This window comes from Brienomyrus brachyistius, chromosome 1 (genome assembly GCF_023856365.1).
Source record: "Brienomyrus brachyistius isolate T26 chromosome 1, BBRACH_0.4, whole genome shotgun sequence".
Classification (NCBI taxonomy): Eukaryota; Metazoa; Chordata; class Actinopteri; order Osteoglossiformes; family Mormyridae; genus Brienomyrus; species Brienomyrus brachyistius.
This window is the reverse complement of record NC_064533.1, coordinates 9,471,285-9,495,343: the sequence shown is the minus strand read 5'-3', so window position 1 is coordinate 9,495,343 and position 24,059 is coordinate 9,471,285. Positions and strand designations below refer to the sequence as shown.

Sequence of the window (24,059 nt, the reverse complement as noted above, 5' to 3'; positions counted from 1 at the left end):
GTAAATACAGTATATATTGAGTTTAAAGAGTCTGAACACCTCCAGAAAGACAAAGTTATACGGTGTGTGTGCATGCGTGCGTGTCCGGGTGTGTGTGCATGCGTGCGTGTCCGGGTGTGTGTGCGCATGCGCGCGTGTCCGGGTGTGTGTGCGCATGCGCGCGTTGTCCGGGTGTGTGTGTGTGCGCGCGTGTCCGGGTGTGTGTGTGTGTGCGCGCGGTGTCCGGGTGTGTGTGTGCGCGCGTGTCCGGGTGTGTGTGGTGTGCGCGCGTGTCCGGGTGTGTGTGTGTGCGCGCGTGTCCGGGTGTGTGTGTGTGCGCGCGTGTCCGGGTGTGTGTGTGTGCGCGCCTTACCAAAGTCCCAAAGAACGAGATGATTACATACCAGGCAAAAAACAAACTTGTGTAATTTTAAAAAAGCGATCAAAGAATGAATAAAGCAGATGGATTCATAACAACATTGTGACTTTGGGGAGATAATCCATGTATCATTTTTGTCCATTTATTTTCATTAAATAATAAAATAGTTCCTTTTTCCTGGCAGCCTGTAGCTTCAAATTTAAGAAGCAGTCAGTCATCTGCAGGACTGTTTCATCCATCATTTACTCAGTGCAGCGATAATCACCCTCTTTTTGAGTTTGTGTGTGTGTGTGTGGGGGGGGGATTCCGTATGAAACACTGCTGGGCCACATAAACATGGGACCTGCACTGCGGTTAAAGTGCACAGGCAGCTGGCCAATGGTGAATGACGGAGGGGGGTGGACAGTTACCCACAGGGGAGCCAGTTAAAGCTGATAGTAACCTGCAGTGGAGCCAGTTAAGGTAGACGGCGACCCGTGGGGGGGGGGGGGGGGGGGGGGGGGGGCGGGGCAGTTAAGGCAGACGGCGACCCATGAAGGGGTCGGTTAAGGCAGATGGCGACCCACAGAGAGGGATGGTTATGGTAGATGCCAACCCAGAGAAGAGCCAGTTAACGCACATGGCAACCCATAGGACAGCCAGATAAGGCTGACAGCGACTTAGAGAGAAGCAACCCGCACATGGCGACCCGCAGTGGGGCCAGTTTAGGCAAACGGCGACCCGCAGAAAGGCCGGTTAAAGTGGATACCGACCCCTTAGGGTAGCCAGTTAAGGCAAACGGCGACCCACAGGGGAGCCAGATAAAGCAGATGTCAAGCCATAGGACAGCCAGTTAAGGCTGACACGACCCAGAGAGGAGCCAGTTAAAGCTAATGGCAACCTGCAGTGGGGCCAGTTAAAGCAAACAGCAACCTGCAGTGAGGTTGGTTAAGGCAGACGGCAACCCACATTGGTGCTGGTTAAAGTAGAGGCCAACCCTGGGGAGCTGTTTAAGGCAGACGGGAACCACAAAGGGGGTGGTTAAGGTAGACGGTGACCTACAGTGGGGTCGGTTAAGGCAAATGGCGTCCCGCAGAAGGGCCGGTTAAAGTGGATGCTGACCCATAGGGGTGCTGGTTAAAACAGAGGGCCATCAGGTTCAGTACCAGAAGCAGCATGGAGCTAAGGGCTGCAGTGAAAGGCCACACCGTCTATGAGCACACCCATCTAAACACAGCAAGAGCAGCATACGGCCCAGCGCAACCCTGAACATGGATCTGACATGTCATCCCAGGATGCTGATGCAGCCTCTAACCAGGCTATGACTGCCCCAATAAACAGCTCCGGCTTTCGTTTTTCTTGTTGTTAACATGAAACCAGCAGGACATGTTCAGACCCAGGTGTACAGAAACACGCTGAGGCACTAAGTGTGTTTTTAAACCACACACACACACACACACACACACACACTTTTGAACTGCAGACTCAGACAAGCTGCAGACCCTACCTTCTCACACGCAGAGAGCTGAGAGAAAGAGAGAGAGACAGCAGAACACGCATGTAACACATGTAACTTCCCCTACACCACAGGCGCAGCATAGCCAGGATTGGAACAACATGACGCACACATTCATGTACAACATCCTATGATATGCTGTAGTACAAACTGGTTTCCAGTGACACAAACACCACGAGTTAGCAGTTTGATGAGTCACACTATGAATGGGGTACACAGGAATGATAACATACAGCTGCCCGTAGGTAATGAATAATCACGGGAGTCACATGACCGTCAGCATGGCACCGCGTGTCTGACACGTCTGGTCTTCACAGAAATGCCATTCTGAAGTGATGAAGGCATGGTACCCTGTACCATGGTACAGGGGTGCGACGCTCGTGGGCTCACCCGGCGGGTCACAGCGGCATTGCTACGCTCCTTCAGCTGCGGGTCGGTGGGCAGACTGGTCCAGATGATGAAGGGTGTGTCATACTTCCGCCTTAGCTTAGGGCAACTCTTGAAGATGAAGTCGATTATGAAGAATTTGATGCCGGCGTATAGTCCTGGGTGCAGGGAAAATTGGGGAGGGGTGTCAGTAACACTTGCCCCCTGCAGAGAGGCAGGCCAGGAGACAAACAGGAGCACAATATGAGGATGTTGAAAATCTCACCGATGATGAAACCCAAGAGCTTGTAGGGAAGCAAACAGGAGGAGATGAAGGCAACCCAGAGAGCAACATAGAGCTTCTGGGTGATTTCTGGCTGCACCCACATGAACAGGCTGGCACACACAAAGAAAATGGTCAGAAAGAAACATCTCTCCATCTCTTCACACACAAAGATGGTCATAGAGCAGAGATGCACCCTGAATACTCACTTCTTTATCTTCTCTAAGACATCTGCCATCTTACCGAAAAGATTCTGCCAAATAAACAAACAAATAAATATTAAGAACTGAACTGAAACATCCTGTGGGTGTCAAGGGTGCGATTTCCGGGGAAACAATCAGGGCCACCCTTGTTTCCACCAGATTACCTGAGCTTTCTGTGCCACATCAAGAACCAGCTGGAACTTTTCTGACACAGTCAGGTCCTCCTTCGGGGGTTCCTGAGTGACAGAAAAGCATGTTCAGCGTTCCTCTGTGGGGAAGCATGAACGACAGTAGCAATGCTAACAGCTCCCTCTAGTTTTCTCTAGGCAGTGCTCAGTAAACATAAGCAGTCCTTACCACTGGTTCAGAAACTTCAGGCACGTTGCTCCACTGAATCCTCCAGCCCCTGAAGACCAAAACAAAGATACAAATGTGCTGCAAATGAACAGCGCCAGCCTTTCTGAGCCCCTCATGCCTCAGTCATGTGATGCCTCCCGCCCAACTCAGATGGTGCCACTAGATGCATGAACATCCCGAAGATGGCTGAGAAACCTACCTGGAGATGAGATAGTTCAAGGACAACCTCAGAATGGCGAGAAACAGGAACATGGGAATAGCCCAGCCATACCAGGCCGCGTTCATGTAGATCTGAGGAGGAGGCCAGAACCCCCATGAGACACTAATCCACACGCATACGTACGCACCCTGCCACCCATCTGCCCCACACCCCCCCCCCCCCCCACACACACACACACACACACACACACACACACACACACACACACACACACACACACACACACACACACACACACAATGTCCGTACTGAAGGGGCTGATACTTACAATGAATGCAATGGCAGACGTATATACAGAGTGCCAGTTGGACAAGGCGGACAGATTCCTCATGAAGCTTGTGACGGGTCTGGCTCCTCTCTCTGTCCACAGAGAAGAACCGTTTCATCCAGATGCCCATTGAGAACAACACGCGATCCAACACTAAAGCGCGATGTTCTAGAACAGTCCCTGATATTGCACTGCAAAGTCGGCAGGGTGGCACTTACTCAGTCGCCTCATGTTTTCCGTTAACCTGGAAGAGGAGAGAGAGAAGTAGCCAGTTAGTGCAGGAGGCCAGGAAGCATGAGGATGCTGACGCAGTACTAGAGCACAGACAGCTGTTCACCGCATGCACTTCACAACTAATAGAGGCTCAGAAGCAGCTGCACTGTGGCTCACGCAACACAAGGGGCAGCAGAGCACACAATATCCTGCTTTTCTCACTGCACCAGTGAGGGGAACAGTGCGTGACGATAAAAACCAACTGGGGATTCTTGTACCCAGCGGCTCTGAAAGAAAGCAAAAGCTGTTTCTTCTCATTTTTACTGCCAGTAAGCGTGACTCTTCACACGTAACCCATGTGAAATGGACCAGGACAAGCAGAAACATCTTGACATAGCCCTACAGCACACCAGCCTGTTAAATGAGATCAGGTCACTTCCTGTAAACGGTATCCATAACGCATGTGTTTTCCTGTGAAAGAACGCATCGCACCGACTTGTTCCATAACCTGCCCCAAATTCGACAGATGACTGTGGAGAGTTGAAGCGTCAGACAGAGGCACTACCATCAGCCACTCTGAAAGATGGGAAAAACTGGACCAGACAGACCCTGGGGACTAGACGGAGACAGTGAACACAGCGGTATGTTCATTATCTGTGAAAACATGCTTGTTCCTTTATTGATCTGTTGGATGGGGGCCCTAGGCCATGCTGTCCAATCAGCTCCCGTCACTCCTCTGGCTTCACATTAAATGGGCAGTCATACATTTGTGTTGATCCAGAATTGGGGTGACCATCTGCTAATACCGTGAAATGAATAGTGCTGTTGATATTTATTTTCCATTGTCTCACATAGCGAAGAGTGAAGCCTGGGATCCCAGCACATGGTCAGCCATTTTTCCGGCACCCCCAGACCTGGCATTTGGGGACGAGGGCCTTGCTCAGGGACCCAGAAGTGATAGTATCACGGCAGAGACCAGTACAGGCATATGCAACTGCCATCAGATCTCCCTTCAGCTTGCTGGGGTTGTCCTGTATGTCTAATCCCGCCATCTTCATTCATCCCGCAGCCAGCAGGGGGTGCTGTGCTCTGCCTCCTTACTTACCTCTTGGCACTCAGCGGCTCCTCTGCCTCCACCGTTCGCTCTTCAGGCTGAAAGCGGAAGTCCTCAATGTAAACGCCCAGCCTGTCATATAGCCACTTCTGCAGCCGGTAATACAGTGTGTCCTGGCCTTTATCTGTGGCGAAAGATGTGAGATTAGCAAGGCCAGCAGGGGGCTCTCCGTGCTGCGTCACTGCACCTGTAACCCACAGACCCAGTTTAGGCTAACAGCACCACCCCCGTCCGCTTGTCCCACATCCAGAGGATACTCTGAGCTCCCCTCCGTAGAGCCACTTGCCCTAGATTCCTGTGATCCACACATTTAACCCACTTCCTAAAATAATGTGCCGTTCACCGGAAGCCGAACAGCGTGCTGATGTTCTGGCGCATGCGAACGAGGCAGGTGCTGCACATTTGCACGGTGCCACCATGGGGGTGCGGTATGCTTTAACCAGCCTCACTCACTTCCTCTCTGATAACCATGGTGACACTTTTCCTTTTATTAGAATAGCCCCCCAAGCCACCCTCACTGCAGGCAGCACTGAATACCCGGGGTGGGGGCCTGTTTCATCGTCTCTGTGCCGTGATACCTGCTAATCAGTGGGAAGCAGCACAGCGAACTGCGGATTAATGCCATTTCCCAAAGATGATGTCACCAGCTATAAAAGAAGCCATAAAAAACACAGCCAGGCAGACTGACACCACGAGACCCGGGCTCACCTGCCCCATTGGCAACTGGCAATGGCGCCTTAGGTGGGGACTGTGCCGGCGAGTCCTCCAACCTGCAGGGGGAGACAATCAAAGGAGGTGACATGCGAACCTGTGACAATCATGCAGAAAACTGCCAGTGGGGGTCCTAGGCAGACAGGCACACGCATAAACCCCCTGGGATTCTACACAACAGCCAACATCGTCCAAAGCATCAACAAGCTGAGGATGAGGCAGAAGTCACGCCATTTGTTTACCATGCATTACAGTTTTTCTAGATGTCATCTGAGAAATGCCCCAAAGCAAATTAACATCTGAAAAACGACTGTAATCCCCACACCACAATGTCACTTCTGCACAGCAGAGCATCATTTCTTATTGCCTCACACACATTTCCAAATGTTTTAGTACAGGCATGCAAATAGTTTTGCACAATTGTCATCATTCAGCACTATTTTCAGTTGCTTTAGCTTTGTTGGTTAAAAAGAGATTATGTTTCCCACTGTAGTAATTGATCATCTTGTTAGGCACCACATGCAAAACAGTTAACCCAGCTTACACATGATTTAAATATATGTTCCAGAAATTGCAGTGATACAGCATTGTTGTGTTTTTGGCTCCCACAGCACATGGTTTTGTTGTTCATGTATTGTCATTTTGTTGTTTTTGTGTTGTTCAGTGCTGTGACTTCTTTGTTAACCATTGTACAGTGATGTGAGATATAAAAAATATGTGATTAAAAAATATGTGCTTTCAACAGTGAACTGTACATACTGCAACAGAGAGCTTAAAGTTGAAACTGGTGTTTGACATGAGTAAGTATCAGTTTGTTAAAAAAAAAGAATGACTGATCAGTGACAATGTGAAATTGGGAACTGACAGAATTTTTAGTTCAGGAGCGCATTTACACTGACATTTTGACGACATATCTAAGCATTTTGACTCTCATTGTTAAAACGATGCTGACTCTACTTTCCATTTTGGTGTGGCTGACTAATTCATTGGTGGAATTATTTGCTTTTGAGACCCAAGGTAATTGTTCTGGGTAAATTACAGGCTATTGCAGCTAAACCATAGTGTTGTGCTAAATGCATAAACTGTTTTGAGAAATGCTTTTAAAAGCCTTGAGATTGAACACACTCACCAATGATTGCCAAAGTAAATCGAGAAAAACTAACACCACGTGTCACTGTAAACAGATTAATGGGTCCAAATCCACGGTCACTCAGGATTACATTTCATGCTTATGAGTCACCGCGGCCCAGTTAGGCTGCTCAGTGTGACACTTGTCTGTGCCCTTGCCCGTGCCTGTGCTCACGTCCAGCTACACACTGGTCCCCGCCTCTCCTTGAGGAATCCCCGGTCTCCCAGGGCGGCCAGCAGGCGGGACTATTTTTAAAGCATCGCTTGCGGTAAAACCTGCTGAAGCACAAGCCTGCTATAGCCTGGAAGGCAGAGCCATGTGCTCACATGGCACATTCACATAGGGAGCGGCAGAAAGGTCCGGAAGGGCTGGCGCAAACACTCAGCACACACTCACCTCGCTTTAATGACCTCGTTCATTTTCTGCTCGAGGTCTAATCTTTTCATTCGTTCTTTTTCAAGCTCCTGTTTCAAAGTTTCAATGTTTGTTTCCTCACGCAATTTTCTCAGTTCCTCCTCTGGGGGGGGGGGGGGGGGGGGGAGAAAAGAAAAAAGAAAAAATGTACATCAGCATTTATAAGACGGATGGACAAGCTTAAAATAATTAACACGGTACTTTCTCTTTTAAAGGCACATGTTTTAGAATTCTAACACGAAAGATATGATTCACTACCTGAGAAGCACCACAAGATGTGTATGAAACATGACATCCACATGAATGTGACCTGAGAAGACAGCGAGGCACAGGAGTGCTGCTTTTACAGTTAAGACGTAAGCGACACGCTCGTCCTGCAGACCATGCAGGAGACTTCAAGTCAGATCATGGCATCTTTCTCCAGTCCCTTTGTTCTGCACATTACCGCAGTTAATATTTGAGGAGCAGGAGTGGCTCCTTTCAGAAGCAAACAAAAGCACGGCAGGATAAAAGACCACCTTGCAAACTCTCCACCAGAACGAAGGCGGCGCCACTCAATAGTACTGATGATGTATTTTTGCACCGAGACCACAACTCTGAGATATAATCAGGAATAGACTGGCAGACAGGGGAAAATAACGTATAGTCACTTTACCGTGTGGCCTGTGATACCACCAAAGAAAATGCATCAACACTGGCTGCTCATTTATCTAGAAGCAGAAAACACTCACAGAAAAGAATCTGAGGAGAATCTGCTAACCTTAACTCCCATCCATGAGAAAAATTTTAACACTGGGAAAAAAAAGTGGTAGGAAAACCCCATTGTATAAAACGCACTCACTGGGAGTTCTGCAAACTTGGAACCCAACGATCCAAACAAAAAGACAATCATTTCACAGAATACAGACCCATGGCACGACAAAACCAAACTACAGACTGAACCATCTCATCAGACCTCCGCGACAACTGCAGACACTCATTCTTGAGGTATGTGCCCCCCGAAGTTAAAAGGACACGGAAGTTTCCATATCGGCGTTGAAAGCAACAGTAGAGTTAACCTGTGCCAAACAACATTCATGAACGTGTGGCACTCGCTGTACATGTGCAGATCAGAGAGTGTGCTTTGGGAGACACACGGTGACAAGACACTCGTCAGAGAAGAAGCAGTCAGGCTGCACCTGTTAGGAGTCATTAAACATTAACGCACTGCACTGGCTCACGGCGCCACCGGCAGGCTGGATCATGTGTGCAGTGTGGCGGGATGCCAGGCAGACAACACACAACAGGGGGAGTTCCTTAAATCACCTCTACGTTTCCCTTCCGCTATCCCGAGAGGAGCTCAAATGGATAAAAGTTGACGATGCAACAGCAAGTAAGAGTGTGTCTAAAAGGGTTCAAACGCCCTAATGGACGGAAGATGGCGATACATTTACTCCACCGGCATATAGACACCACCACACCTACACCATCTGAACACACCCACATCTGCAGCATGATATCTACATCGCCAAATATCTAAATAATCTAAATCACCGCATCAGTTACATTAGCTGTTCTCCTACCCAAACCCGCTTGGTCATTTGGATTCATTTACACAGCTGAGTATTTCGCTTTCCATGCTTAAGTACTTTGTTGACCCAACGACTCTCTGGGATCTCCCAGTCCACAATAATGCCAGGTCAGGCTCCAGCTTTGAAACGTTGGGTGGGCCACAGGATTATTTAGGGTGAGTCTGGCCCCCCTGTGGAGCCGGACCTGACTGTTACCCACAATGGCAGTGCCTCCCCGCAGGGGCCGCTCCAGATTCGGGAATGTTTCAGGTACAGGCACATTGCCACTGCATCCTCAGTGCACTGGACACTCTGGCTCACTCATGCTTTCGAAGCTGCCAGTTGCTGCTATGGAAATACCAAGCTGTAATATCAGTTTGTGTTCACACAAGAGCAAACCGGAATGAAAATACAATAATGGGATTGCAAGAGCTGTACTCAGGCCGACAGAACTCGCGCACTAAAGCTCCCACAGAGCCAGCATCCATCACACGGCTCACCCCCTCCTGTGACCATGACATCAGTGTTTTACTAGGCTGTGGTGTCATCACCCCATCCCCTCCCATCACTAAGGTGCCACTGCCCAGGTGGTGGAGGTAGGAACCATTGAGGATGCCAGAGGCCAGGAGACTTCTGATGGGAGCATAACCTTGAGATCCTAAGAGACAGTGAAGATAATGAACAGAAGGCAGCTTGCATTGGACCACATGCAGGGAAAGGCAAGCTCTGGCTTCAGGCACCTCCTTAATCTCCCCATAATCCATTTAATGAGATGAGATATTGCAGTCATTGAACATGAGAAGAGAGAAACATATGCAGAGGAATCCAACGAACAGAAACGAGCAGGAAGGACAGAAGCAGGTCTCCCCATACTCAGGCACCCAGCGGACACATCTCATCATTGGCCTGTCAAATAGGAAGTCCGTTGGAGGAAATCCCATCACGGGAGCAGACAGGAACTGCAGAAAAGCGGTTTGACTGTTTACGGAACAAAATCAGTGCATTTCCCCTGAAGCCATGCCAGCTTCAGTGAGGCTGATGCGATTTAGATAGTGAATAAGCAGTGAGTCAGCTCCAGGCCCTTCTGCTGGAGTTCCGAGCGGAACATCTAGCCACCCACATCACATGCGGCAGCTCAGGCCACGCACACAGCCCCACAGAGGTCTCCGGATCCATAAGGGGCTGAAAGGGCGACGAGGGCTATTCCCCTCCTGTCATGTAAGCGCCATTTGCAAACTAGCACCCTCTCATTACACGCGTGGCTTACGATTTCCAGAACACAATCAGCCCAACAGGAGCCACTCGAGCATTCTCACCCCATTCATGAACATGAACGGAGCCACTCGAGCATTCTCACCCCATTCATGAACATGAACTGGATTCTCATGACTCAGACCAGTGAGCAGCACACTGTGCCGAGGGGAGAAGGGACTATCACAGTGATCATTTTACCCTCAAATGTATAAGGATGCTCACACCTCAACGAGCAAGGTGACCTCTGCCAGGGAATCTGATGCAGCTGGAAAAATATACTACATAGCCATGCAGGTTATTATATAATCAGATTTTTTTTTCATACACATGCTAGAATTCATGGGGTTAAGAATTAGTTTTCCAGTATAAATCTTGAATGAATCCTCTTTCAGCAGAAGGACAATCTCATGGACAGGACCCCATGCTCAGGGTCCTAATGCCAGCACACATTCATTGAAACAGTTATGGTCCATTCTTGGGCAGCCATAGAGCAGTACAGAAATTTGCACACAGATATGAACCTTGCCGAGGCAAGTGGCATAATACCTCAGGGACAAAAGGTCCCATCCTCAGCTTCACACCATTGCTGCCTACACCAGCAAACGGCATCACAAATAAAGGAAGAGCAATCAGGGAAGTGTCATGCATTAACCTACCATGATCAGGTCCACTCAAGGTAACGTTTCCAAGACCTTCTACTCCACATTGTAACATTGTACTCGTCACCCCTTGACAGGTCTCTGATCACTGCTTCACACAGGTATCCTTGTCACGCCTTACATCTCCTCCTGTCTTGCTCCCCTAGTTTCCTTCTGCTTGCCCCTCCGCGAGTTTCCTTGTGCCATAGCCTTCACTCTCTCCCAAAATTGCTTCTCTGTATCTTCTCTACCCTTCCTTCTCCTAAGGAGTTCCGTTTCAAGTGCCTGGCAGTTTGCTCTGTTCCAAACTCACATCTTAACACCCCTTTCCCCCTCTCCTCCAGACCAGCACGCTCACAACCCTCTCACCTCTGGCTCTCCAGCACTGTCTATGGCTGGCTTAGAGAAAATGGATCTCAGGGACCTTGCTGATTATCAGTCACTTACATTTTTGTATTGGCATCACTGCTGCTAAAACCAACTACTATCACAAGAGCACATGATACCACAAATACAAACCACCTAACCCTCCACTACCCCCCCCCCCCACCCCCACCCTCCTGGCTACTTATAACTTCAAAGAGAAAGTAGCAGCTACTGGCTACCGGTTCCTCTCATCCACTACTCACACAGTCCCCCTCCACACCACCACATACATCCCCCCCTCGTTCACCCTGTCAATGCAGGTCAGTCTTACTCTTTTAATTTCTGTCTCAGATTCTGAGCATACTGTCCTCAATCAAGTGTCTGATTTGACTGTCTGTCTTAAAGGGCTTAAACATTCAACTCAGACCACACTCTTGACTGTCATGATGCACATGATGAAAGTTACAAGAGCTGTGTTTCAGTCACAATGAATTGCCAAACCCTACTCTGGGATGGTTTGTCTCTCATCCAGCAGGCCAATTGTTCCAAGTGTCTTGGAGTGCAGAAGGTACCCGAGTTACATCAGGTAACGAGTGTGCCCCAAGGTTCACTCCTTGGTCCCCTAATCTTGTCCTTGTACACTATTTCTCTAGGTCCAAACATCCAGTTACATAGCTGTTTCTACCACTCTTACGCTGATAATATTCAGCTCGACCTGACCACCCCAAGGACACTGCTGCCTGTGCTTTGTCAACACCTCCAGCTGAATCTCTACAAGACCAAGCTTCTCATCTTCCCTGCCAGCCCTACCATACACCACAACATCACTGTACCCCTTGGATACACGATATGGTCTCCTTTGAGGTCTGCCAGGATCCTAGGGGTAATAACAGATGACTGGCTATCCTGTGCTATCCCAGTCTTGTAGCCCTGATACAGTCACATATACACCATGTGAAATATCCAATGAATCACACAATCTAGATGTTTCTTGTGTGTGACCCCTCAAAGGTGGAACAATCAACCCACTCACATCCAGTCTAGAAACCTCTAGACCCATCTTTTCTGGGAGCATCTGAACTAAGTCAGCCAACCACTAAACTGCAATGTCTTCATCTGCTGTTCCTTAGCATTGTACAAAAATGCTGAAGCACCTAGTATAGCTTAGATTGCTGCTTGGTAGTTGTAAGCTTGAGACATATCTGCCTCGCTTGTATGTTGCTTTAGACAAAAGTACCTGATAAACTGATAAATGCAAGTATAGGTAAGGTTGCATAATATATCTACTCATGCTAAATAATAATATCGCATTTGTCCCAGTATAGACTTGTTACTAGAGTCATTCTCCAAAGCAGTGAGGAACTTTCAAGAGCTCTGAGAAGCGGAACAGCTTCATGTGACCGTTTCCCAAATGAACGCTTCTGGCAGGACCCCTAAGTTGTTATATCACTTACGGCGGAGCATTGCTGCAGCCTGTTAACCAATTAAGCACTGCAAATAGAAGTAAATAACTCGGCAGACAGAATAGACTTGGGCCACACAAATGATTCTACAGTTTTCTGCGACCCGTTACATGGTAGACGCAGAACTAACCTAAGCAGAACATGAAGATGTTGCTTGGGCACCTGCTGAATCAGAATGTTGTTCCACCACAGTCAGATCACTCTAAGGGATAACTCTCCTAGTGTGTTGGACACTACAGGGTTAGCTGACCCTCTATGGGTCTACAGGCATCTTAATAATGTCATGAATGAGATGCTGTTGGTTGTTGTTTCTAAATCTCCAGTGTGGCTTTTGCTTATTTGCTTATTTGCAAGACCAGTGTATGGACATTTGGAGGGAGAGGGAGTTTTTTTTTTACTGGGGAGGCAGAGAAACGGCTGGTCTGCTTGTGTGCTTTTTGGGGCAACGGTCCTTTTCCTCGCAGGCACAATGTCTGGTGTGAGTGTAATGGCAGTCAGACGAGGGTTTCCTTTTTGGACATGGGCTCTAAGTAAACATGGTGTTTAAAAATAGACCCTTACATGGCTTTTCCAGGTCAGATGAGAGATTGATTAACGAGTCGATCCACCGCTAAGAAAAACTGAAGAAGAAAACCTGCTTCACCCCCTCACCCAGCTGACCTCCCGAGGACATGTATGAGGTAGGTGTGTGAATGTGCATTTTGAAAGGGGAGGTTCAGAAAAGTTACTTCTGGTTCTTTCAGTTTGCACGAGAGACTGAGCAGAGGTACATCCAGTAGCACCGGTCCCTGGAACCCAAGAGAGTAACTGTGTACACGTGAACCACTGCTTTGTCATCATAGAGAGCCTCGAGGCACCAGGAAAGAGGAAAAATACGTGGAGCTCAGAGTGGTAGAGGAATTCAGTCATCGAACAGTGTCACCAGAATTTGACCAGGGTCCTAAAGCAGCACAGCCGGAATCTAACCTGGGATCCATTAATGAATATAGAAATAATAACCAGACAGTGGAGTGTTAATTACAGACAGGACACAACATGATACCCATGCGGCCAGCACCATTTAGACACAGAAGGGCATGGACCCAAGACAGGAGGACACTCATAGATGCTGATTCATTCCCAAAATTATTGGCTTCTCTATCATACTTCATCTGATAAATATTACCACTGATCTCCACTGTGGCAGAAAATAACAGCAGCTACAATTAACAATTGGTGACAAATTAGCATAAATTTGTATTAAATCAGGGTAAGCATTGACATGAATGTTAAAAATATACAACATCATTTAAATAATTAAGTAATGCAGGGTACACTGAGTGCAGGAAGACAGATACTGCTACATCTTTTAGTACAAGAACCCCCCAACCCCCACTGTAAACAAAATGAAACTGGAGATCAAGTGTCTGCTGCTGGGGTCTGTCACCCCGTGGGTCTCATCCCAGCATATGCAGCTGATGGGACACTGTCTGGTGACACAGCAAGCATGCTGACACATTATAAGGAAGCAGGCTGAGAAACGAAGAGCAGCCTTACTCCATCAGCACTGCAGGTCATGGGATCCACCTACACTGCAAGAGTGTGGCTTCTGCTTTTGACCTCCTAGAACCACGTTACCCGCTTCCTGCTGCCTTCAAGCTAGAGACCCCGAGTGAATCCCTCAGACACCTTGTCATGGAGATCCTCACTGATACCAACAGACACCAGCGGCGTCTGTCCCTGAGAGAGGCCAATGTTCATGCTCCTACTGTGACAGCAAACGGTGTTTAGAACGTAAACCGGTCTATCAGATTCCCAGGACAAGCCCAGGCAGTTCACAACATGCAGAGCTCAGGGATACACACCCCAAACGTGATGCCTCGCAGCAAAGCCCAGCAAAGTCAAAAGGCACAGCATTGTGCAAACTGGTTACTCTTCACAATGGCGAGCAGACATTACCAGCACCCAAGCTCACTCGGTGTGAGAGACAGGGGGTACGTGGAGTGCTATCTGAATGGGCCCAGCCCTTTGTGCCAGAGTGCTGGGTCATATCAAAAGATCAGCGGGCGTTTACCAAAACGGAGATTGAATAGATACGTCCCAGCTCACGAATCTGTTTTCTGGTTTCTCAATACAAAATAATGTCACTGGGTCACATTCCACGGTCAGCCCAGTGCTCCTACCGAGCACACTCACACACAAGAAACAACATCTCACGCTAAACCTTGCGGGTGACCCCAGCTGAACTGGTGGCCAAACGACCACATTGCCAAGAACCCACGCTCAGACAGGCGGTTTGCCGAAATAGCATGACCCAAACCAGCCGCACTGCGATCAGCACTGGAACAGGGTGGAGTCCTGTCAGCAGAACTGAACTGCTGTCCTTAGGAGTTTCTGCCAGGTATCTCTAACAACAAACAAACTGTACTTTTAATCATCATGATGAGGCCATGGCCTGACTTTCAGAGCACGAGAGGTTTAAGCAGCGAGATCCACAGTGCCATACTCACGTAGGAAGTGCTTCTCCAGCAGGGCAATCTCCAGGTGGCCCTTCACCTCATTGAGCCTGTCCGACTCAGACCTCTGGAAGTCCTGCATGGTGGCAGCCATGGGGAGAGTTGCAGGGCTGGCCTGGAAGGAGTTACACACACACACACAGAGGCGTATGAATCAGCTGAACATCCGCACATGTGAGCAGTTGGAGTAACTCACAACTTGGACGCCTCTGCCACCTCCTGCCACTGGGGGCGGGGTCAAAACACGGGGAGAAAACTGCGCTTGACTCCCTCCAGTCCCTGACTCCATGCCCCCCCCCCGTCCCCACTGCAAAGACGTACTGCGGGTCCGGACACAAAGGGCTTCCCCTTTAAGAGCGAAGAGCATGAAGTAGCACAGACTGCAATGGGGAGTGTGATGGGTGGGGGGGGGGGAGTGGGCGGGATTCCTGCACTGTCTGCTTTCTGTCTGAGGGAGAGAGGGAGGGGCGGAGTGAGGCTCACCTTCAGCTCCCTCAGAGAAAGAGAGAGAGAGAGCGGAAAGAGAGGGAGTGGGAGAGAAAGGTGAAGAAAGAGAGCAGTTATACCTATGAGCGGGAAGGTGGAAAAGCTCTAAGAAAGCTGAAGAGAAAATGGGGGGGGGGGGGGGGTTGCGCAAAACAGGCTATTTTAAATACTCTTTGAAGAGTGCGAGGTGACACACCCACCACTATAACATGGCAAGTGAGGGAGCCAGAGAGCACAGCGATGGAAAATGCAGCAAACATCAGCAATGCCAAACACTCCCCTCCCAAAAGGTCAAATGCAGAGCAAGCTGAAGCCACACTATGCTTCAGGCGAGCTCCCGAAAACAGAGCAGGGAGAGGCCATCAGAACAGAGGAGAACAATACGCAGTGAGAAGCAGCCAGCTTCAGACCGCCCCTCCGTCACACGTTCCTGGCTTGGGATATGCCCAAGGCTGAGCCGAGCCGAGCCGAGCCGAGAGAGCAGTCAGGCTTCTGCTGGGATTCATCCTGTGCTTCAATGTTCAATAAATAGCATCAGATCAGAGCTGGGCTGCTGCAAGACCCGTTTCCATGGAGACCACCCTAAAGGCCCCAAGCACAGGCTGGCCAAAAAGATGCCAGAGGTGCAGGGAAAGAGAGGTTAGGAAACCCAAAGGAGACACTCACACACACACACACACACACACATATATTAGGTATCTATATCTTTGTGGGGACTCTCCATTCATTTCTATGGACATAACCCTAACCCTAACCATAAGAACCTTAACCCCTACCCAGCTCTAACCTTAACCATAAATACCAAAACAAAATATAAAACTATTTTAGTTTTTCAGTTGCATTCACATACATTTATGACACGGAGTTTCCCCTTGTGGGCATTGAAAAAATGTCCCCACAAGGTCAAATTAAAAGGTTAATTACACTGTGGGCACATTTGGTCCCCAAAATGTAAAATATACATGACCACACTCACACACACACGGTGACGGAGGGAGTGGGGGGGGACGAACTGAAATCAGCCAGCAGCATTAATCAGAGCCCTGTGGATTAGATGCAACTGAAGCCGGTAAGCGCAGCACTGCGGCTTCCCAGGTAGTGCTGAAGTTAAATATAATCAGACCGACTGCGACATGTTAACATATGCAGAGTCAGCCCTGGCTTGGTGTGGGCACACCCCTTCACACACTTAGCCGGTTATTTACCTGGCCAAACGACGGCGGGAAGGCAGGCACACGCGAGGGGGAGTCACCTGACCAGTCACCGGCAGTGGTGCCCACAGCTTTACTGGGACTCTCGCATCTCCTCCTACACAATCTTGCCAACCTGCTCTTCCTCTCCATCACGCCATCTTTGCCGCTCAGGTCCATGCGGCAGCACAGCAGCTGCCCGACAGCCCCTCCTGCCACTGCCTGCCGAGATCCAGCCAGGCCCCTGAAAACCGGTCTCTCCCACCCAGGAGCCATGCGATTCTCAGCCTGACCACACGCAAGGTACCCTGCTTCACCTACTGCAGAGCACAGGCAAGCGGTGAGGAGGCACCTCCTGCAGAACCGCCATCTGCAGGGTAAAGTTTCCCACAAGGGCTCTCAGTTTCCCCAAGTCTTCAACCAGTTAAAATTATAAACAGCAGAAAATGCAGGGAGGAACATTCTGGAAGGCAGGCACCTTCTCAATGAACCTGAGTGAGACCTCATGGCTCGGCTGCCCAGATGGTTTTGGCATGGAGAGACTGCAGCAGACCCCTCCGCCCCCAGCAACCACAGGATCCACTGAAACAGGACACAAGGCTGGCCTGACTTCAGGTCATATCATCATGTCACAGATCCAAATATTACATCCATGAAAACAGCTCATTTTAAAAAGCTTCCTGACTTCCAAAATAAAATATGTGCACTTTAAAAACAGACGATTCGGGGGGGGGGGGGGGGGACAACACCCTGCCTCTTGGTCCTAGCTATGTGAATACAGGTCCACGCCGTACTTTACTCTGTTCAGTAATTCCAAGCTCTTCTCAGAAGCACACGATCTCACAAGCCGGTGCCGGATTGTCAAATGCTGCTAGCAGGAGCTAAACTTGTGCCAAAAACACTGCGTTGGAGAAACACTGCATTTCATGTCACTATATACCTGTATATGGATGACAATCAAAGGCCAAAGCGGACACCACTTTCTCAGGAAGCTCAGGACTTTCAATGTGTATAGCAAGCTGCCTTGTATGTTGTGTCAGTCCACAGTGACCAGTGTGTGACCACTGAGCCTGTTGGGAAAGTGGTGTCAGGTCTGGCGTTGCCAAACGCATCAGAAAGGCCAGCTCATCACAGGACTGAACCAGGACCCCCTGGAGGCAGTAGAAGAGAAGAGGATGCTGGGAAAAAAAATGGACAACACAATGAACAATTCTGTGTATCGGCTTCAGGGGGCGTTATGCTGGAGCACATTTAGCCAGCGGTTCATTCCACCACGATGTGCTAAAAAATGCTACTGGGGATCGTTCCCGTCTGTTACGGCCAGACACCAAACTGCCTTCTCCCGCCGTGCCACCCCCCGCCCCCAGCCATAACAGGAAACATACTCTCTCGTTACAGTAAAGGTCCGGCTCTATTTGTTAGCATTGCAGACACACATCTGCTAATTTATTATTCGTATCTTTAAATACTTCTGTAGTATCACAATGTCCTGTTTTTCAGGATATTTTATTTGTACCTTGTCTGTTTGGCATTAAATGTATATTTGTTTGTGCACTGTGTTCTTGCTACTGTATGCACCACAATTTCTCCATCTTAACCTTAAAAACCACGACTAAACGTATAATTTTAAATATTTCGAATTGAGCGATAAGCAGCGATTTCTGTGTGGCATCAATCTCCATCTGAAACACCCGGCTGAAGAATGGGATCCGTAAATCTGAGAGCTGCATCCAGAAATATCTGCATTCAGAAATACTTCCACCCACAAATCAGGTCACGGGGTTTATACAGCCTCAGTCTAGGGGTAGTTCTCTTAGCATAGAACAGGCCTTGCAGATTATTCAGATTTCTTTAAAAATGATGGGCATGGTGTTAACTACTGTAAAAGCTGTAAACTACTTGCTAAACCTGCAGAGATATTTAGACCGAACACAGTGAAGCTGTAATAGAAACGCTGTTTTAATGTGAAGTTAGACAAAACTTTTTAATTAAAAAAAATTTATTTTTATGACAGAATTCTTCTTATGACCCATCTAAAGCATGGTGTCTTTAAAGTAAAAATCAGGAGCAAACATTTTTGTACATTTAGAGAGAAGACAGAAAAGCAGTGGACAGCAACAGCTCAGTATTTAGGGGACAGGATTCTGTACCGGTTACCACCGGTGCATAACAAATGGAAAGGCTCCTCAGTATATATACCGCCAGTCTGAGGTTTCCTACAAAACTGCAATTGAGCTGGGTATTAAATCTAACCACAGGGGCCACAATATTCAAACTGTTTAATGGAATACCAATGGAAAGACGCCAGCACTGAGAGAGGCTCATGGGGCGCTCTCACATAGGAACACAAACCATGACAAGGGGCAATGAAAAAAATCAGGTTTGGAATGTTAGAGTCAGCCTGAAGTCTCTGATACCAGCTTCAGAAGACATTCAACAAAATGAATGAAGCAGTTGAGATTCTCTCATGAGAACCAGATGGTCTGAACCACCCTTTACTCCATACACCTGGACTTCTGCCTAATGAAGGCCACACTTACACAGTCGCGCAGGTCTTCCGGCTCTTTCAATGAAGGACGCCGCTTCACCGGGACGTCGTCGCTGCATTCATTGTCCGACGTGTTTGGGGACTCGGCGAGGTCAAGGAACTCATCTCGCTTCTGACCTCTGAACCGTATTTTGTCCAAACGCTTTAGCATGATCAAAACAGAGTTCTTCGACTTTATCTTGACATGGCGTACGACACTCCTGTGGGGACAAAAAGCACATCACCACAAAACCATAAACTACTGAATATCCCATAGCTCTTAGTCCCCAGGGTACCAATCCGTTTTGCAGTGATTCGTGAAGTGTCTGAGCTTCCCAAAAAGATCTTCAAAGAACTGTCGCTAGTGGGCCAAAAAGCTAAATCAGCTCAAAGAGGGTGATAATTAGCTGTAGCTGGCAGCCAGGTGCTCAGGACAAAAACGGACTGTCCTCACTAATGGTCCAGAAGTTACTGTGCTCTGCAAGAAGAGCAACTTTCTTCTCAAAGTGGGGCTTATCTCATCACATTGCTGGCTGCTAGTCAGTGGAAATTGGTGGGAAGATTAGCGGCACAGGCTGGATTGATGCTAAGAGTCCTTCTTGAAGTCTCTGAGCTTAGAGTCATTTCATTACAGACAGGGCCGTAGCAGAGACTCATTCCACCTGAAAGCTGAATCATCCCAGTGAGGTCACTGCAGGATGCTACATCAGGGTAATCAAATATGACATTATGAGGATCACATCACTCTTCGTTCAAAGTGCAGGAAACACAAACCTGATGAATTTTCACCCCTATTTGACATCAAGCTGTATATCAAAAGGTTACAGGTCAACCGTGACGCTTAATACAACTCTCAGCCGAATAGGCTAACCTTCAGGGGAGTAATACAGATAGTTTTCCCTATTTTTCTGATTCGCCAAGTCAAGGTCCCTAGATGGCGATAGAGGTTACCCCTCAGAAGAGCTCAGTCTAACATCAACCACTAAAGAAACTGGTCCGCTTGGCTCTTCCTGCCATCAACAAAGAGTGAGCTACAGTGAGACAGGGTGACTCCATGATTTGCCCCCCACAAGCCTGTGACAGTGTATAGTAGACAATGTGTCCCCCCAGGCACAAGTGGCACCCACCCCAGCCCTTTAGGTGTGGTTGTGACAGGCTACATGGCATCGGCAGGTCACGAGGAAGAGCTCAGGTAAACAGCCCAGGGCAGCTGCGGTTTAGAATCACTTTCCATTTCCCTGTCACAGGTTCCTCCACATTCAACAGAACAAACGGTTACAGAAACTGGAAGGATGGATGGATGGATGGATGGATGGATGGATTCCCTCAAAACCTGGCTTACTCTCTCCAAAACGACCATCTCTCTGCTCGAACAGAGACACAAACTTCAGGCTCCTCCTGAAACAGCAGAATGACATAAAAGACAAAAGACAACAAGCAGCGCCTCAAGCCACAAGGACACAGAGGGTATCTGATGACTCTTGCTCCCGGGAACTGGGGACGCCAATTCCCACTGTCTGCCTTTATAAAACTGTCATGTCAAGGCCCTGCTCCTACTCCACACATGCATGTGGAGCAAGGGGTCAGCACAGCTCTCTGAAGCCAGTTAATGTCACTACCTTGTCACTACCTACCTCAGTTCCAGATCAATACGTGCGTGGCAACAAGGGCACAATGAGAACAAAGCCTTCCACAGAAACAGCGCGTGCTTCTCCATACAGCGATGATGTGGAGGACGGCCGCTGTCCATCTCAAGAATTCAACACATTCTGAAGGTCTTTATCAGTAAGCACAATATCCCACAGAATCTTTCATAACCCTGAAGTGACTCTGAATTTTATACTCCACACAAAACCAGAAACCAGGATACCTGCAGTCATTTCTTACAATGACTGGGGAACATGGGTGAGTGATTTCAATGAGGTGGCTTCTTGGGATCCCGGACAGAAATTGAAATGCGGATTATCCAAAGAACTTGATTGCAGAGTTTCGGACGCTGACATCAACAAAGCCCAACTTTACTAAGGAATCAAAGTCCTTCTAACCATCCACCCAACTGCTCGTCCAAGGTTGTCAAATTCCTTTCGTGAGCATCAAAAAGGAATTACATACGAAATGATTCATACAAGAACGAGTCTTGAAGAAAACAACTAGAAAGTAATATGCCATCAAATGGGAGGTTGACAGCAATGCCTAGTGCAAAGTGGTGAACAGCAGAAGGCAAAGACAGGGCTTGGATGCAGAGCCATGCTCTACTCAGGAAGCAGAAGGTAGCTCTCCTCCACTCTAATACCACCACAGGTGGAGAAAGTCAGCGTGTACTCAGGTGAGACTCACCAGGTTCACATTACTCCCCTTTACCCCCCACCAATGCCCTGACAGCCCGCTCCAGAGGCAAACGTGACACATCACTCCACTTCAAGGTACATTACAAGTCATCTTAAACCACAAAACCTCAGGGCACAGTGCTGCTGTGCCTACACCAGGCTCAGGCATGTTAGGCGACTCCCAGTGCAGGAGCAGAGTCACTACACGGTTTCCTCACAATTCCATTACCTTAGGTGTTAGAGCCCTAAGCAAAGTGACCTCTACTGTAAACAGAGCAGCCATACAACGAATGCTCCGACAGCTGGCCAGGGAGCAGCTCCTAACAGGAAACCTGTTTTATTTACGAGATTTCGTCACACTTCAGCACGACCTGCCTGCCCAGCAGCCATACAGCATTGAGGTCTCAGGACTAGACGGGACAGGATCTCCAACAAGGTGTATGCACAGGTGGAGCCCTCCCTAACACTCTCAATGGAATTGTTAATGTCTCTAAAGTCGACAGAATCACTTGCTCTGAAAGCAATCATAAAATATTAACTTGCACTCAATAAAGGTCCCTTTATTGGTTGTTCTTAACAGCCTTTGAACTCCTCTTACTCGTCACCCCATCAACATGACAGTCCTTTGACAGCCCCAGCAGGCCAAGCCAGATGGCTGGTTCCCATGTCAGTCCTACACATGGGCCGTTGGATCGGCAGGCTTACGCATACATGCCAGACAGGAGGCAGGACACTGAGCTGAGGGCAGAAACACCATTCAGGTCCGTTTTTTAGAGACGGCAGAGAAGGAAAGCAGGCAGCCCTCACTGCAGGTGGAAGCAGCGCATGTGAAACGTGCCTCGCATCAGTCCCCGTGAAAGGTCCCGTTTCGGCCTGTCGATCGAGCAGGGGGCACAATTTGGTCTTACAGGGCAATCTGCAGACCACACAGAGGTCAGACTGCCTGCCGATCAAGTCTGAAGATCCCTGTAATATTAATGCCAAAAATCCGAGAGACTCACAGCAGGGTGAAGAGAACACTACCCCAGGCCCCCCCAAAATGCTCACTGGATTCAGAGCCTCTTTGCAAGGGTGGACTGGGTGGGCCGTGTTTCCTCCCTCCACTACAGATCAAACAGTCCCTTCTGTATGACTTATTTACAAAAAAAGAGTGATGATAATTATGATGAGGATGGTGGTAAACAGAGATGGACTGCTGGTCCTGTACTAATGACAGACATTATGAAGGTGAAGCCATATTTCCTATTCAGTCTTGTTTCTCAAGGCCAGGACACAATAGTTCAGTCATGTATCATCATCATCAACATCAACATCATCTCCCGGAAAATCACCCATGACGTCCTCCTCCACAGTCCTATATCTCATAAATGAACATATATGATGCAAACAACCACACAAATAGGCATAGAGATGCATATACAAACATACACGCAGATAAACACACACATACAACGATACACACCCACACAGGAGCACAGAGATAAACAAACCCGTCCAGAAGCGCCGTGGCGAACGTGCGGCTGAGTAACTGCTAGACACTTGTGACACCATGTAACGGATCAGGCGGATGGTCCGGGCTTTGACCTAGCTCAGACAGGTGGATGACACGGCAGTGCAGGGCGGCAGACGCCGACCCCTATAAAGAGATCCAGCGGCCCCTCGGAACCGAACGGAGGGGATGGTCGGGGTCGCGTCGGTACCGACACGCCTCCTCCGAGCCCCTTCGTGTCTCTTACCCGGCTCGTAAACGGCAGCGGAGTTTCATCAACGTGGGTCTCCGCTTTATCCGCCGTTTTCCACTCCCCGGTCCGGATGGGCAAACGCGGCACCGCCAGCCGTGTCCGCTGGGCGCCTGAGCCCGTCCGAAACGCCGCCCGTCCGGCTCCCTCCGCGAGCCTCGGCCCGGAAATGTCGTCAGCGCGAGCGCGGTTCTTAAAGGGACCGCGTGGACGCGCAGCCGCATGCCGACGGGATGCCCTGCTTTCCTTTTAACCCTGCTTATGTAATATATTTTATTAGATGTACCTGAGGCCACTGACTCACCTTCAGTCGTTATTCATAAATTAGTATCAATGTATGAATTATTCATTTAAAAAAAACACGGTAAGGCCCTGAAAGGCATGTTAAAATTCCAGATGGACAGAAAATGCAGTAAGAGTAAACTTTGTAATGTAAATTGTACATCGCTGTTCAAGTGACAGGAATTAAGCGTAAATAAGATGCTTTTTACTGAAAATGGCATAAACATGAACTCAGAAAAAAATAATAAATGTACGTGTCTTGATATTTTCGGACCGCGTTTGAAAGTAACACCTGCGTCATTCTGAAGAATGCCTAAATACACCACTAGATGGGGACGTTTGTCTATCCATCTGTTTTCAAACAGGGTCGTCTGGAATCTATCGTACGCAGTACAGGGCACACGGCTGGGATGCCAGTTCAGCATACGGCAAATATATACAATCAGTGCTGGTCAACCCATTAACACTAGAATTCCTGGAAAAATGAGGCTCTCCTCACAAGGAGCCCCCCCTCTTACTCCCCTCACAAGCTGCCCGCCCCCTCTCCAGCACCATTAACACCTTTTGTTTTGCAAATGAATCACAGTCACTCAGCTGAAGTCATCCCCCAG

At 48.6% G+C, this 24,059-nt stretch overlaps 1 protein-coding gene across 4 annotated transcripts in view; it reads right to left on the bottom strand.

The window, feature by feature from the left end:
• Positions 1–23,320, bottom strand: part of LOC125744150 (GRAM domain-containing protein 4-like) — a 28,986-nt gene extending 5,666 nt beyond the window's left edge. The window contains exons 1-15 of one of the 4 annotated variants that reach the window (XM_049015992.1): positions 23,164–23,320; positions 19,114–19,321; positions 14,892–15,012; positions 7,114–7,234; positions 5,586–5,647; positions 4,869–5,001; positions 3,769–3,794; positions 3,551–3,642; positions 3,262–3,353; positions 3,063–3,111; positions 2,870–2,941; positions 2,712–2,755; positions 2,506–2,615; positions 2,244–2,398; positions 1,845–1,862 (exon numbers count right to left, since the gene is read on the bottom strand). In XM_049015992.1, the coding sequence (XP_048871949.1) occupies positions 1,845–1,862; positions 2,244–2,398; positions 2,506–2,615; positions 2,712–2,755; positions 2,870–2,941; positions 3,063–3,111; positions 3,262–3,353; positions 3,551–3,642; positions 3,769–3,794; positions 4,869–5,001; positions 5,586–5,647; positions 7,114–7,234; positions 14,892–15,012; positions 19,114–19,321; positions 23,164–23,192 (1,332 nt within the window). In that variant the 5' untranslated portion in view covers positions 23,193–23,320. Of the gene's footprint in view, positions 1–1,844; positions 1,863–2,243; positions 2,399–2,505; positions 2,616–2,711; positions 2,756–2,869; positions 2,942–3,062; positions 3,112–3,261; positions 3,354–3,550; positions 3,643–3,768; positions 3,795–4,868; positions 5,002–5,585; positions 5,648–7,113; positions 7,235–14,891; positions 15,013–16,588; positions 17,247–19,113; positions 19,322–23,163 lie in introns of those variants that run through there. The other 3 variants (XM_049015993.1, XM_049015989.1, XM_049015991.1) reach the window with 3 other exon arrangements.
• Between the last annotated feature and the right edge of the window lie 739 nt (positions 23,321–24,059).